The sequence below is a fragment of the Falco cherrug genome, chromosome 3, assembly GCF_023634085.1.
Source record: "Falco cherrug isolate bFalChe1 chromosome 3, bFalChe1.pri, whole genome shotgun sequence".
Taxonomy (NCBI): Eukaryota; Metazoa; Chordata; class Aves; order Falconiformes; family Falconidae; genus Falco; species Falco cherrug.
This window is the reverse complement of record NC_073699.1, coordinates 109156792-109169600: the sequence shown is the minus strand read 5'-3', so window position 1 is coordinate 109169600 and position 12809 is coordinate 109156792. Positions and strand designations below refer to the sequence as shown.

Genomic DNA, 12809 nt, shown 5'->3' with positions numbered 1-12809 from the left:
GATTTGTTAATACCACGTAACATGCCCTTAGCAGGTCCCTTCTGCAGCACAGCAGTAACTGATGGCATCTGGATGGGCTGCGTGTGACAAAAGCGCACCTATAGACCCTCTAGACACATATATCACCAGAGCATTTCCTCCAAACCTACAGCACCCTCCAGGTTCCTGCCTCCCCTGCAGGCTCAGCTCCCACCCCCACATCCCACCCCCCCGCATGAAGGCGAGAGAACTGACCCACGTCACCACACCAGCTGGACCATGCTAACACTTAGGGGTGTGCTGGTGGCCTCCACCTGACAGGGGTAACTACTTAGTTTGTACTACTTAGAAAGATGCTACTAGTAGAATCACCAGGGCAGATGACTTGAACTCAACTCCTATTGCTGTCAATAGCAAAACCTCACTTAACTTAAACACAGGCACCTACCTGACCACCTTTAAAGCAACCAGACATGCAATGGACTGAGGAGCTTTGCAGGTGAAGACAAACTTCTGTTGACTTGTGTAAGGTGTTACAAAAGCATTTCAAGGTTTGTCTTTACTCACTACTCAGCCACTTGGGCATTTACGCTTGAGGCCATTTATTCTTCCAGTTGATTTGGACGTCATTTCTGTCATTCCTGCAGATCAGACCATGGTGGAAGGACCAGGTTACACAGCTTGCCAACCCTCTTCCGAGGGGTTGTATCTCTACCGGTGCCTGGATTCAGCCCCAACAGCTGCCAGGTAGGAGCTGACAGCAGCACACGGAGAGGCCAGATCATCCACCACCTGTCAGGTTCCTCCCGCTGGGCAGGGGGGGTGTCACGGGTGGGAGTGGGAGCTTCCCCCCTCCGGCTGCAGAGCCCAGGGAGGGGGGGTCCCTGCTGCCAGGGAGGCTGGGGGGGTTGGGGGGTCCCCGCTCCCACAGGGGCCAAGGAGGGGGTGGGTTGGTGTCCCGGTGGGGGGTCCCTGTTCCCACAGGGGCCAAGGTGGAGAGGGGGGTGTCTCCGCTCCCACAGGGGCCAAGGAGGGGGTTGTCGTCCCTGCTCCCGCAAGGGCCAAGGAGGGGGGCCAAGGAGGGGGGTCCCCGCTCCCGAAGCGGCTCCCCCCGCGGGCGCGGTGCAGCACCACGGACAGCAGCCGCCTGGCCGCCGCGCGACGGGGGTCCCGCCGCGGGGGGGGGGGGGGGGGGGGGGGCTGGGGGTCCCCGTGTCCCGCATCCCCACTGCCAGCGGGGACATCACCACGTCCCTTATTCTTTCGACTGTCAGCAGGGAAGACCCCCGTGTCCCTTACTCTGCCCGTCAGCGGGAAGACGCCCGTCCCCGTCTGCAGAACGCTTTACTGTTCAGAGCTGCTCCTGAACCATCCTGCTGTGAAATAAGCAGGTAGCGCTTCCAGACGCTGCAGGCACACGACACGCAAGCTCTTTGAAGTACAACACGTCACATTCTCGCAGTAAAACTCCAGCAGAAGACAGAGGGTAAGTCGCTGTGCGGGCAGGACGGGACGCTACGGGATCTGACGAACAAGCTGCTGCTGAGAGCACAGATAAAGCAGTAGTGGCACCCGCTGCAGAAACCTGAGGGTGCCAGAAAATGAAACCCATGAGGGCAGAGGCTTGGAGCAGCACGACTCGTGCGGCGCTTCCCCTTCCCCTTGCTCCTCAGAGTGCCAAAGCTACAGGCACCTTGGGTACCCGGACACAGGGCAGGCAGTAGATGAAGGGCAAATGGACCTGCCAGCATCACATGATCTGGAGCTTTTCAGGCCTACTGCTCCGTGCAGCGACTGTGACAGCTCTCCAAACACGGGAAAACTGCAGAAAGCCTTAGCCTCCTCCTGCTGGCAGAATGTGTTTGCACCAAAACATTTTTTATAGCCAGTAGGACTAGTTCAACTACAAGTGTTAGTCCCATCTGTTCTTGCAGGTGTGGAAATTCCTCCATCCTTCAGGTCCCCCCTGCCAACTTCAAGGCATTGTAAAACCAGCGGGGGGATCGTAGCACGTGACAAAGCTGACTCTGCAGCTCAGGGGGTCACCACAAATCTCAATCTTCCAAAAATCGGCTCAGAACCGCAGACCCCGAGCAGACTCTATCCCAGCGCACCTACGGTGTTTTATTTTTCGCCTTGCCCTTTGAGACTTCTGGCTCCGCATAATGGAAGGATTATAATCCAGGACAGAAGAAGCTACGTTGCTGCTCCTACCCCTGTGCCTTCTGCCAGTTACTTTTAGAACACACGTGGTGGTGAGATCACACTGCCGTGCTTCACCGTGAGCACGCTGCGGAGCACCAAGCGTTTGCCAGCCTCACAACACCACTGTACAGAAGTGGCTCTTGCCTTGCTTTACTCCTCCAGGTTTTCTAGATCTTTTCAAAGTGTTTACTATGACTTACTAGGGCTAACCTGACGCACCTACGTGCACAGGTGGTACAAGCTGATGAACTGGGTCTGCTTTGCTCATTGTCACGACTGCAGGATCGTTATCCCTGCCTCGCAGAGTCCCAGCAGCACAATCTCTTCTGTGTCTTAACTATTTTCAGAGCTAGTGGGGATGTCTGGCACTTTTGGTCCTTACTATAATACCGTGTTCTACATTATACTTCTTGTCATAAACATGAAAACACATTTATTACACCTCTGTACTCATTATTACACACCTCTGTACTTCCAAAAGGCTGGAGAGAAACCAGCCAGCCCAGTACAGACACCAAGCAAAGATGGACAGAATCTTGGACTGTAATGACCAACAGTGTCTCAGTGTCCACTGAAGTACCACAAAGGCTGCCACGTGTACTAATGTAATATAAGGTGGCAAATTAGGTACGCTGCGCTACCAACTACCAGCCAATACTTGTTATCAAACGTTAGCCACTTAGTGTCTCATCGTGTTGGGAGAAGTGGCAGCTACCACTCTACTGTTACTTTACCTAATGGTGCAGATGAAATACAGTAGATTTGTCTTTTATCATGCTGTATCATGAAGGAATGATGACAGTATCTCTCCTTCAGTTCAAAACCAAAGGATACAACTTGATCCAACACTTACTAATCAATGCCATCACACTTATCCTTTCCTAAACCTGATAAAAGTACAATTGGACTCCAATCCAATTCTTAAAAAAACCTGATTTCGTGTTACTGAAATCAAGGAGCCAGCCAAGAACAAGTACTTTCTCAAAGCAAACCCAGGAATGTTTCAGTAAAGGCTGTTCACAGTTAATTTTTTATCTTTCAAGCAATCTTTATTCTACACTCCTTCTGCAAAAAATTGTCAGTGGCAAACCACGAAAACTGAAAATGGAAAAACTTCCACGTTATTTCACATCACTACCAGTGTCAAGTAAATACCAAGTCACATCACTAAAATGTTTTCTTTTCCCCACCCAATCTGACAAGCAACTGTATTTCCCAAATTAGATTTAAATGTTTTTCCATCTATCCGCTACGTGGTATTGGAAGTTAAGTCACCAATTTAGCTCAATTAAAGCACTTGCAAATCAATCTAAACCAGAAAATATTTTTATTCTTAAAACAAAGAGCTTTTCAGTACACTGCAAAGCTAGCCATCCTCGATTTCTGTAGCTACCTGTATCTAAAATTCTCCTCGTATGCTTGAGTAAAAATAATGTGAGACGTTTGACAAAAGTACTCCTCAGTGTAATTAAAGATAGCAAAAATCTGACCTGAAGACTGGAAGTCCTTGTTTCTGGAGATGGCAGCAAGTCTTCACCAGCATATTGTTGCACCTGATAATCTCAGCAGTACTCCTCACTTCAGCGCTGTCAGTTCATAGCAGAGAAGCATTAAGTAACTTTTGATCATCATTTCAGAAATAGAGAAGGCAATAAAAAAACTAAAATTGAATTTACTTCTATTGCTTCTCTTTCTGGCACCAGAGCCAGAGCCATGGGAAACTGTTTTCTCTTTGGAGGGAGGGAAACGCAGCCAACTTAATCGTTCAACCAATTCCAGTCACCTGCAGACAGCTCACGCTGGATCAGCTGCAGCCCGTCAGCCCCTGCAGCAAAAAGGCTGCAAAAGCACATCCAGAATTCTGATCTTTTAATATACGTTTCACTGGGGGAATACTGGTTAGACCATTTTGCGTCCTCTGTAAACAAATATGGTTTGAAAGGGAGAACAGGGGAAACTCTGCAAGGCTGTCTCATAGGTTTTTCTATAAATCTGCTGCAGAATCGCACCGTTTACAGTGGGTGGCTCCTTAATAACTATTACTTTCTCTCTCCCTTTGCTGCTTGATCTCCACCAGCTGAGATGAGGGAACCTGCCTCATCAAGCTGTGGTTGTTCCTTGTACGTAAACTACTCAGACCTGACAGGGAGGCTGGGCGTCCTTGTGTTGCATGACAAATCTGCTGTGGTTTAAAGCTTACCAGTTAGTCTGCAAAACGGTGTCCTAACGCGCCTAGCTCGCCTCTGCTGGAGTTTGTGCACAGAGTCCAGAACAAGGGAATATTCCCGTGAAACAGCTGAACACATTGATGGGCTCTACCGGCAGATTCATCTCCAGGGTCTGCAGGCAGGAAAACTTGTTCCAGCTCCTGTCCTTGTAACAGGACGTACCCTCCTGCTGTCTTTGACTTCCACAAACTTCCTTCAGCCTTCCCTGCATACCTACTCCTGCCAGGCTGCAAGAGGGAGAAGCTCAGTAATTAAGAGGGAGGGCAATTTAAGGGGAAAGCACAGCTTCGTCACCAATACATGAGTCATTAGCTCAAAGCTACAGCACTTCTGATGAATGGCAGGGTCTTGTCTCATTAACCTGCGCAGAAGAGCCAGGCCTCTGCACTTTAATCACCTGTGCCCCACTTTAGCGGGGAACTTTTACCGCATTCCTGTCATATCTGGAACTGTAAGCGCTTCTGAAGTACCATTAAATCACAGAACAGAACGCCCAGCTGCCTGTCAGCTCCTGAACAATCTTCTCCTGTCAAAAGGACAAAACTTCAGTGTGGCAGGGGGTGGGGGGGAAGAAGAAGAAGAAAGTAAGATTCAACCAATATTTCATCATTCCTGAATAAAAGATAATGCAGTAGTGCAAAGAACTGAAGACATACACTGCGGTTATCACATAAAATTAAAAGCTTTTTAGTGTTTAAAATAGCATTTACACATAAGCAGCTATATATTAACTATACAGACACTTGGGTTTTAATACAATATCTACAAAAAAGAATTCAATTATGCAATAGACATTTAACGGGAACAGTGCAGTCCATGCTAGTAAGAGGTCACTCTTTGAGTAGAACCAATTCTAGAATAGGTGATAGTCTGGGTTTTCATTATTTAAAATCATGTAACTTTGTTCCTCTACTGTACATAAAATTCTTTACATGTATTTCTAATCACTGATTAGAATTAATAATTTTAAGTCAATCTTATTACAATCCAGTTAAATGCAAAACAAAAACAATTACATCAACTCATGAGCCGTCAAGCCTCCAGGTGGGACTGCCCATTTCAATAGAACAAAAACAATATTAAAAGTCAATGTCTGTGCATCATTGCTTGCCATCCAATATACCTTTGGATAAAGTGTCCAGGGGACTGCTACCTTCGAAAAGTAGATTTATTAACAGGAGGTAAAAGACAATAGCAGTGCTTTTAAGACTATTTGCCAAAAACCCCTACTCCTCAGAGTTAATACACTGGGAGGGTACACAACCCTAACAGATACCACCTCCTTCAGATTGGAGACATCATCCTGCCCTGTTTTCTCATAATTTTCGGTGGTCCTCCAAACACAGCTGTTAGTCCTTGTTAAAAGCTGTCAGCAGGTACGCACGAACGTTAAGCTCAGCTGCGGAGCACAGGCAGATGGGGAGAGTCTCACTTCCAGAACAAAACCATCAGCTACTTCAGGCTCCCGTTGCGAGGCTGTTTCCATGCTTAACGCAGCAAAGCCACACCACCTCGCCGCCGTTAGAGGCACAGGTCATGCATTCTACAGCCCAGCCAGTGCCCGTTACTGGACATGAATATCAGAGGAAAAATTCAAGCCCTGGTGAGAGAAACAGACAGTTCTGCAGCACTCCAGCCTTCCCGCTTTCTTCCACCTGGCACAGTACTCCCCGTTGTACGTAGCTCGGTTGGCATCAGTGGCACTTCTTGCTGCAGGTAGTACTGTACCCAAGAGGAGAAACTCGCACAGCGAGGCCCCCAGGCCCCCTTGTTGCAAAGACACATGCACATGCATTGAAAGCCAAGGATGGGACCTGGGAAACCTCCCGTAGTCGTTCACTTCTGAAAATAAAGAGCTAGCAATGTTTCAGGCCTCACCGGCCATTCAGGCAACCAGCCCCTCCACCGTACGCTGCAAGGCGGGGAAATGAAGCTTTTGGTTTACACCCAGTGGCCGTGACGTATTGCACCGTTCACAGAAGGGTCACGTACGTTCTCCTGCTGCTCTTTGTGAGCAGCAGGTTGGACGCGCTCTACAGCATCAAGCCCCTCGCACAGCCGTCAGGACAGTCAGAGCGCTCCTCGTCGGCCTGAAAGGGATGCCTGCTTGGGGATGAAGCTCCTGCAGGCTGGATTTAGCAGCTCAGTTTCCTCAGCAGACAAATCCTTTCCCACCCCTACGTTACGGACCGTCAGCCTCCTCCCAGGGATACCCATAAACACGCAAGTATATAACACAGTCGTTTCAACATAGCAGCAAAGACCAGCAAGACACAGAATAGTTTCTGCCAACAGCATAACAACAAGACAAAAAAAACCAACAAAACAACAAAAAACTAAACAACAACCCAGCAGGTGTGTAAACTGCAACTCTTGAAAAGACAGAAGGAAATTAAACACGTTTCTTCCACGGGTGAAAGCTCAGCCCCCGGCTTTAATCCCTTTTGGAAATACCTTATTAGAATGACAGTCTTTTCCTCCAGCCCTGTAAGTTCTGCCTTAAGACAAAAGTGGGTCAGAAAAATCGTTATATATAAGAGACCAGAAAAGTTAAAATTCATTTAAAAGTAGAACCACTAGTGATTGTCAGCAAAGTCACAGACTCCTTAATAGTGTCTCCTGGAGACACAGCAGAATTACAGAATTATTTCACCCTGATTTATTTCATTGCTTTCAATGTCAATCTCTCAAAATAGTTTACTGAGTTTAGTTAGCATCTTTGTGGTGTTACTGGGAGGAGGAAAGGATAAGAAAAGATACTGTGGCACAGTCAGGCTTTAGGTAGTGCTAATCTTTTGAAGAAGCCATCACCAACGCTGCAATCTATGCCAGTCTATCAGATGGATTATGACGAAAGCACTGCTTTCAGAAATGTCATGTAGCTTTTTCGGGAGATTCTTTTTATATAGAAAACTGTCCAAACCCCCTCAGCTAGTTTAGAAGCCTAGTAATTGCAGTACCTAGTCTGAGCGACACACAGTGTCCTAAATGCCCAGCTCCCTTTTGAAAGTATTAACACAGACATTTGAAAATGTTACTCTGACTTTTGTAAAAGGGATGTGTTTTCACGCAGACCTGGAATAAGAAAAGTAGTGGTGACAAATCGATCAGAATGAACAACAGGCAAAACGGGCAGTTTGAAGAGTAATTTTTCAGGGACAAAGGAAGATGAAACTGCACGTATCTAGTGGGAAAGACACGTTCTCTTTTGACATTCGTACTGGATATTCACACTACCCATAAAGCATGGAACATAACAACAAGAAGCTTCTTACCAGTGAAGAAAATGCTTATATACAGTAAAGACTGATTTTAAAGCACCTGTCCTAAAACCTGCCAGAAGCAGGTATCTCACCAAAGAAGATTTAACCGAGGCATGGCCCCATGGTCAATGCCACCGACTGCAGCTTAACACTTACTTCCCATTAAATGAGCCACCCTCACAGAGTGTGTGTGTGCTCTTAACCATGCCCTCACTCAGTGCCTTTAAAAAAAGCTTCTTAAACGTCAGTGAACGTTCCTGAACATAATTTATCAAGCATCCAGAGCCTCGGAGCAAAAAATACACAGTAATGCAATCCTGGGGATATACAACAGCAGTTGCTTCAGTCAAAGCTCCCCAGCAGGAGCTTTAGTGTGGGTCTCACTCAGCGTCAGGAATAAAGACTCATTCCTTGTACCATTTGTGAACTGTTCTCCAAACACCCTCTCCCTTCTCTGCTAACATCTGCGTTCAGAACCCTTGGGCAACACTGCAATTGGGATCAGACATCTCCAGGTTTGCCTTTCAAAAGAAAAAAAAAATAAAGAAAGAAAAAAAGAAGAGGGATATGCTCAGAAATTAAGAACAGAAAAAGAAGTGATCAAAATGAATAGCCATGTCTCAGCAGGAGCCAGGATTGCCCTGCATCTCTGCTATAATGGGATAAATATCCCCTTCGAAAGGGAAAAGCTGCAGCTACACTAACAGAATCATAGCGGCAATTGTCCTATTTCTGTGGAAATAACTTTTAAAACCTGTAAGCAATTGTGCATTATAACCAGAAGAAACAGACACATCTGTCAGCAGGGATGTGACTGAAATGCCCAGGAACGGACTGCAACTACAAAGTCACTACCATGATACTAAAGGAAATAACTTTACATGTTCTGCACAATGAACACATACAGTAGCAAGACTCCAGCACTCTCCTGATAGAATAATATCCCCCCCCCCAAAAAAAAAAAAAAAAAAAAAGAGAGAGAGGGAGAGAAAGAAAGGAAGATTGATTCATACTGCCTGGACAGCAGAAGGTGGTCACAACTTTTTGCCTTCTGCCAGGAATCGGTTTGAGCCTGCTCCTTCCCAAGCACACGTTGTCCGTACACCTGCAGGTCTGACTGATGCATCCCAAAACAGCCTTACGAGGCAGTATCACGGGTACCAGCCAACGAGCATCTTTTCCTTGTCAGAGAAAAAGCAGGGAACAATAAAAGTGCTACTATGCATTACTGGAAATTTAGAAGTCGTGTGAAATAATAGTCCTTGAGTCAGCCCAAAAGATACACTAATTGCATTGAAGTAGGTGCCACAATTACCAAAGCTCGTTAAGATGTGAATATACACCAGCCATTCATAATCAAAAACAAGGAGGGGGTGGGGGGTGAGGGAGGGTAAAGAAAAGATGCCATCGATTTGCTGACATTTAACAATCCCAGAAGAATTATTTTTTTGTTCATTTTTATGGTTGGGTTTTGTGTGTGTGTGTGTTTTTTGTTTTGTTTTGTGGAATTTTCGGCAACACAATCGCAAACCAGGCAGGTGTGACATGCAAGACAGCCAAGTTTCTTCCATTAAGTGTTTGACAATGACCAGATTTGCCCACCCACCCCCAGCCCAGTCCCCCCCGCGCCCAGCCCTTCCCCGAGCAGAGTCTGAAGGCACTTCTTCTCACATGATGTCGACAAAGAATTCACAAGGGTTGCCCATAGCCTTCTGGAAGGACTGCCGGCTCCCTGTCAGCTCCGGAGGAACGGAGCTCAGTTCCCTCACCGGGGGTCCTCCGGGGGGGCCGCTGGTCCCGTAGACTTTGGAGCCCAACTTGGGGAGATTGTAAAGGGGTGGGACGCCCGGCGGCCCGTACGAATGGTGGCTGTGGTGGCTTCTCTCGCTGTGGGTGGCAGAGCCGTGGCTCCGGTGGCTGAGCTGGCTGACCGGCCTCTCCCGCCGCCCCCCGCCGGTGCCGCCCCCGCTGCGGGCGGTGTGGTCAGACTCGCTGCCGCTGCCGGCTGACTTGCGGTCCTTCTCTCTGCCAAGAGCTCTCCTGCTGTTCTCGCTGTTGCTTCGGTTCGAGCTGCTGCTTTTGCTTCCTAAAGCCCCCCAGGGAAAAAGGACACACAGAAAAGCAGAATTAGCTCAGCTCCCCGGCTGGCTCCCCGCTCAGCTCCTACCGAAACCCACAGAGCCCGGTATGACCATTGTAATGGCAACGGCGATGACAAAACCGGGCCTGAACGTGCTGATGGTGGCTTATGGGATTTAGCAATGACGGTCGGTCCAACAAAGCGGACAAGGTTGTGCCATGCACAGGTACACGGAGACACCTTAGGGCTTGCACAGTGAAAGCAGCAGCTAGCCTAAAAACACCGGCTGAAAGCCACCTCTGCCACCGCCACCGCGCCGGCTGGAGAGGGGGGATGCAAAAACCGAAGGAAGAAAGCAGGCACTTGGGTTTTGACTCAAGCAAGCGAGGTTCAATCCAATTGGAATTGTCTCTGCTATCTTCTATCGGCAAAAATATTTCAAAAAGAAACTCATTTGCCTTCTCTACCATCCTTGGTCACACTGGGCATACTCGCAGCCAGGGCCACATCACCTGAGGTTAACAGATGTCCTTTTCCTGGCTTCAGTGGGTAGATTCTTTTAGAATCCATCACTACAGTGTTCCAGTGTTGAAGAATTCGTCAAAAAACAGTCATTTGTTGAACTGCTCTACAGTGAATCAGTAACATGCAGGATGCTCCCAGCAGAAGCCACTAAATCAACTCAGAAAAACAAAGGACGGCTGCTGGCGTGTAAGCTGACTTGTTGTTACATACAACTTCATACATACATACAACATACTAAACCTCACTTTACATGAAAGTTGAAGGTCATACTCTTACTGTGAGATAGGCTAGGATGATGTCAGGAGACATTTCCAAGTTAATTATTCTTTTAAAAGCCCCAGCAAACCAAACCACTTCTCATGAAGTTCATGTCATCTTTGTGCACTGCCTTCTCAAAAAGGATCCCCAGCCAGCTGAACAGGGGACAGCTTTTGAGTCTGAACGAGCCACTGAGTCACTGGGGCCACTGAAATGGGAAAACCAGAACGATTCTGAGCTGCTCCTTTCTTGAACTACAGATGATCATCACCACCTGTCTGCTCCGGCTGATGTTTAGAGCAGGCTGATAGAAGAGACAGGAAAACAAGACTGTATGTCTGGTGGCACAGTGCGTACAGTGGCAAGGCGAGATTCCCCTGCAGCGTGCAAGAAAAGCTGGGCACAGATGGAAAACACAATACGAAATCACCAGACTTGAAGTCAATACTCTGAGCCTGGGGCTCTGAAGTGGTATTTGCTGACTGTAACCCCTTATCAGCTCTCCTCTGCTCTGGGATAAACTGTCCTGCTTCATGCCTCAGTTTTCTTCCATCCGTGTATAGACATCTTAACGTAGCATCAGCTACCTCCACCAAATACTACAAAGATTCACTAAGGTGAATCTTTTTGAAGAGGTAAGGTGCTCCCTGAGCTGTCATTTCAAATGTTTCCTAGCAATCTTGTAAAAAACAAATAAGTGAGGTGAAACTTATTTGTTAGCAGGTTGACTGTTCTAAAGAACAACACAGAGATGATCTCCCAGAAGCATCTCTGTAAGCTCCCCACTGTGGCACACTGTTCGCACCAGAAGAAAATTGACATTTTAACACTTCCAGGGCTAATAGGGTTTTACCTTTGGCTCATGAGGCATTTTGTTGCCACCCACCCAAGCCCTGATGCAGGCTTCCCATACATAAGGATTCATTGTCAGCTCCACAGCTTTTGGCTGAGTAAAGATCACGGTGTGGAGAAAGCAAGCTGCCCTGAAAGCGCGTATCACTGATCTTGAGAGGTTTTCCACAGTCAGTAGGACTGGGAGTGCCTTGTGGCAATCCATCACGTTGCTACTCCAGACTTCAGTATATCTGGAGTAGCAGCTCTAGCTGATCTGCCAAGACTCCAAGAGGTCAAGTGGGTAACGCAGGCTTCTTTTCTCAGAAGAACCTGGCTTTCTGCAGCTGGGCTCCAAGCTGATTACACGGCAGAAACAAAACAGAGAAACCATCTGTCATTACAGCAGCCTGTGTAAGAATAATCAGCAGCAGAGCCATTCTCCTCTGGTCGTGCTGAGGTTCACTCTCTCCCTGACATGCCTTTAAACCCTGCCACAGAACAAACAATCAGAAAGTCCTTCGAAGCCCGAGTTTAAAGGCAAAGTAACAAGAATGTCACCTTCTTGGCAGCCAGGGACTGGTCTTGGAGTCATGCAGCCCAACCTAAAGCTGAGGTTTGAGATGCTGCTCTGTCGACACAACCCATGCAGTGTTTGCTTCCATCTAAGGCCAACTTGAAACCAGTGTCATAAAAGGGATTTAACGAATCTGCATTTCAAGTGCCTAGAAAAGCTGCACTCAGCACTGCCACAATGTATTACCAGCCTTCACTCTCTGGTACTGCTGGACACCAAACCTCCACCGCCTGAAGCCACCGAGACTCCAGCTGCCTCAGTACTTCATGGGAACAGAGTTTCCATGTGAATCCTCCCGGGCAGGGGCAGGAGAGGCTCCAGAGGCAGTCTAGGGAGGCCCTGAAGACCCTTCTATTGTTCCTGTCTCAACAACTGACATCCTGTGAACTTGAACAAATCCATCCTTCCTACTCCTTTCGTCTCCTCTGGCTGTAACCTGACGATCCCTCACGATCCAGCTGTACAAGGAGCATCGGCCAGAACAGGGAGGTGACTCTGATCTAAACACTGCGGTAACAGAGGTGACGTTCCGCAGAGGAGCCGGACCTCACACCAGTGTCATTCCCCACAGCAAACCTGCCCAAGCCTTTAAAAATAACCTAAGCCCCAGGTACCACAAGCAGGGACAGATGATGGGGCTCAGACGAAACGAGCAGCAACCTAAACTGGAACGCAGCCTTGAGCAGAACTGGAACACCACATAAAACCTTGCTAAATCTTCCTTCCCATCTGCTGCTTGCCAGAACACAGTCACAGTCTGGCTCTTGACCCAAATCTTGGGATTTTGTCCGTAGTCATCAGCAAATACACTGCATCCACCAGGCTCTGGAGCAGTGCGCTTGTTCACCAGATGAATTCAGTTA

At 47.8% G+C, this 12809-nt stretch overlaps 1 protein-coding gene across 3 annotated transcripts in view; it reads right to left on the bottom strand.

Moving 5' to 3' along the window:
• Positions 1-5075: 5075 nt before the first annotated feature.
• DVL1 (dishevelled segment polarity protein 1) overlaps positions 5076-12809 on the bottom strand; it is a 104701-nt gene continuing 96967 nt past the window's right edge. For 2 of the 3 annotated variants that reach the window (XM_055706036.1, XM_055706037.1), the window contains exon 15: positions 5076-9761. In XM_055706036.1, coding sequence (XP_055562011.1) covers positions 9343-9761 — 419 coding nt within the window. In that variant the 3' untranslated portion in view covers positions 5076-9342. The remainder of the gene's footprint in view (positions 9762-12809) is intronic. The other variant, XM_055706038.1, reaches the window with a different exon arrangement.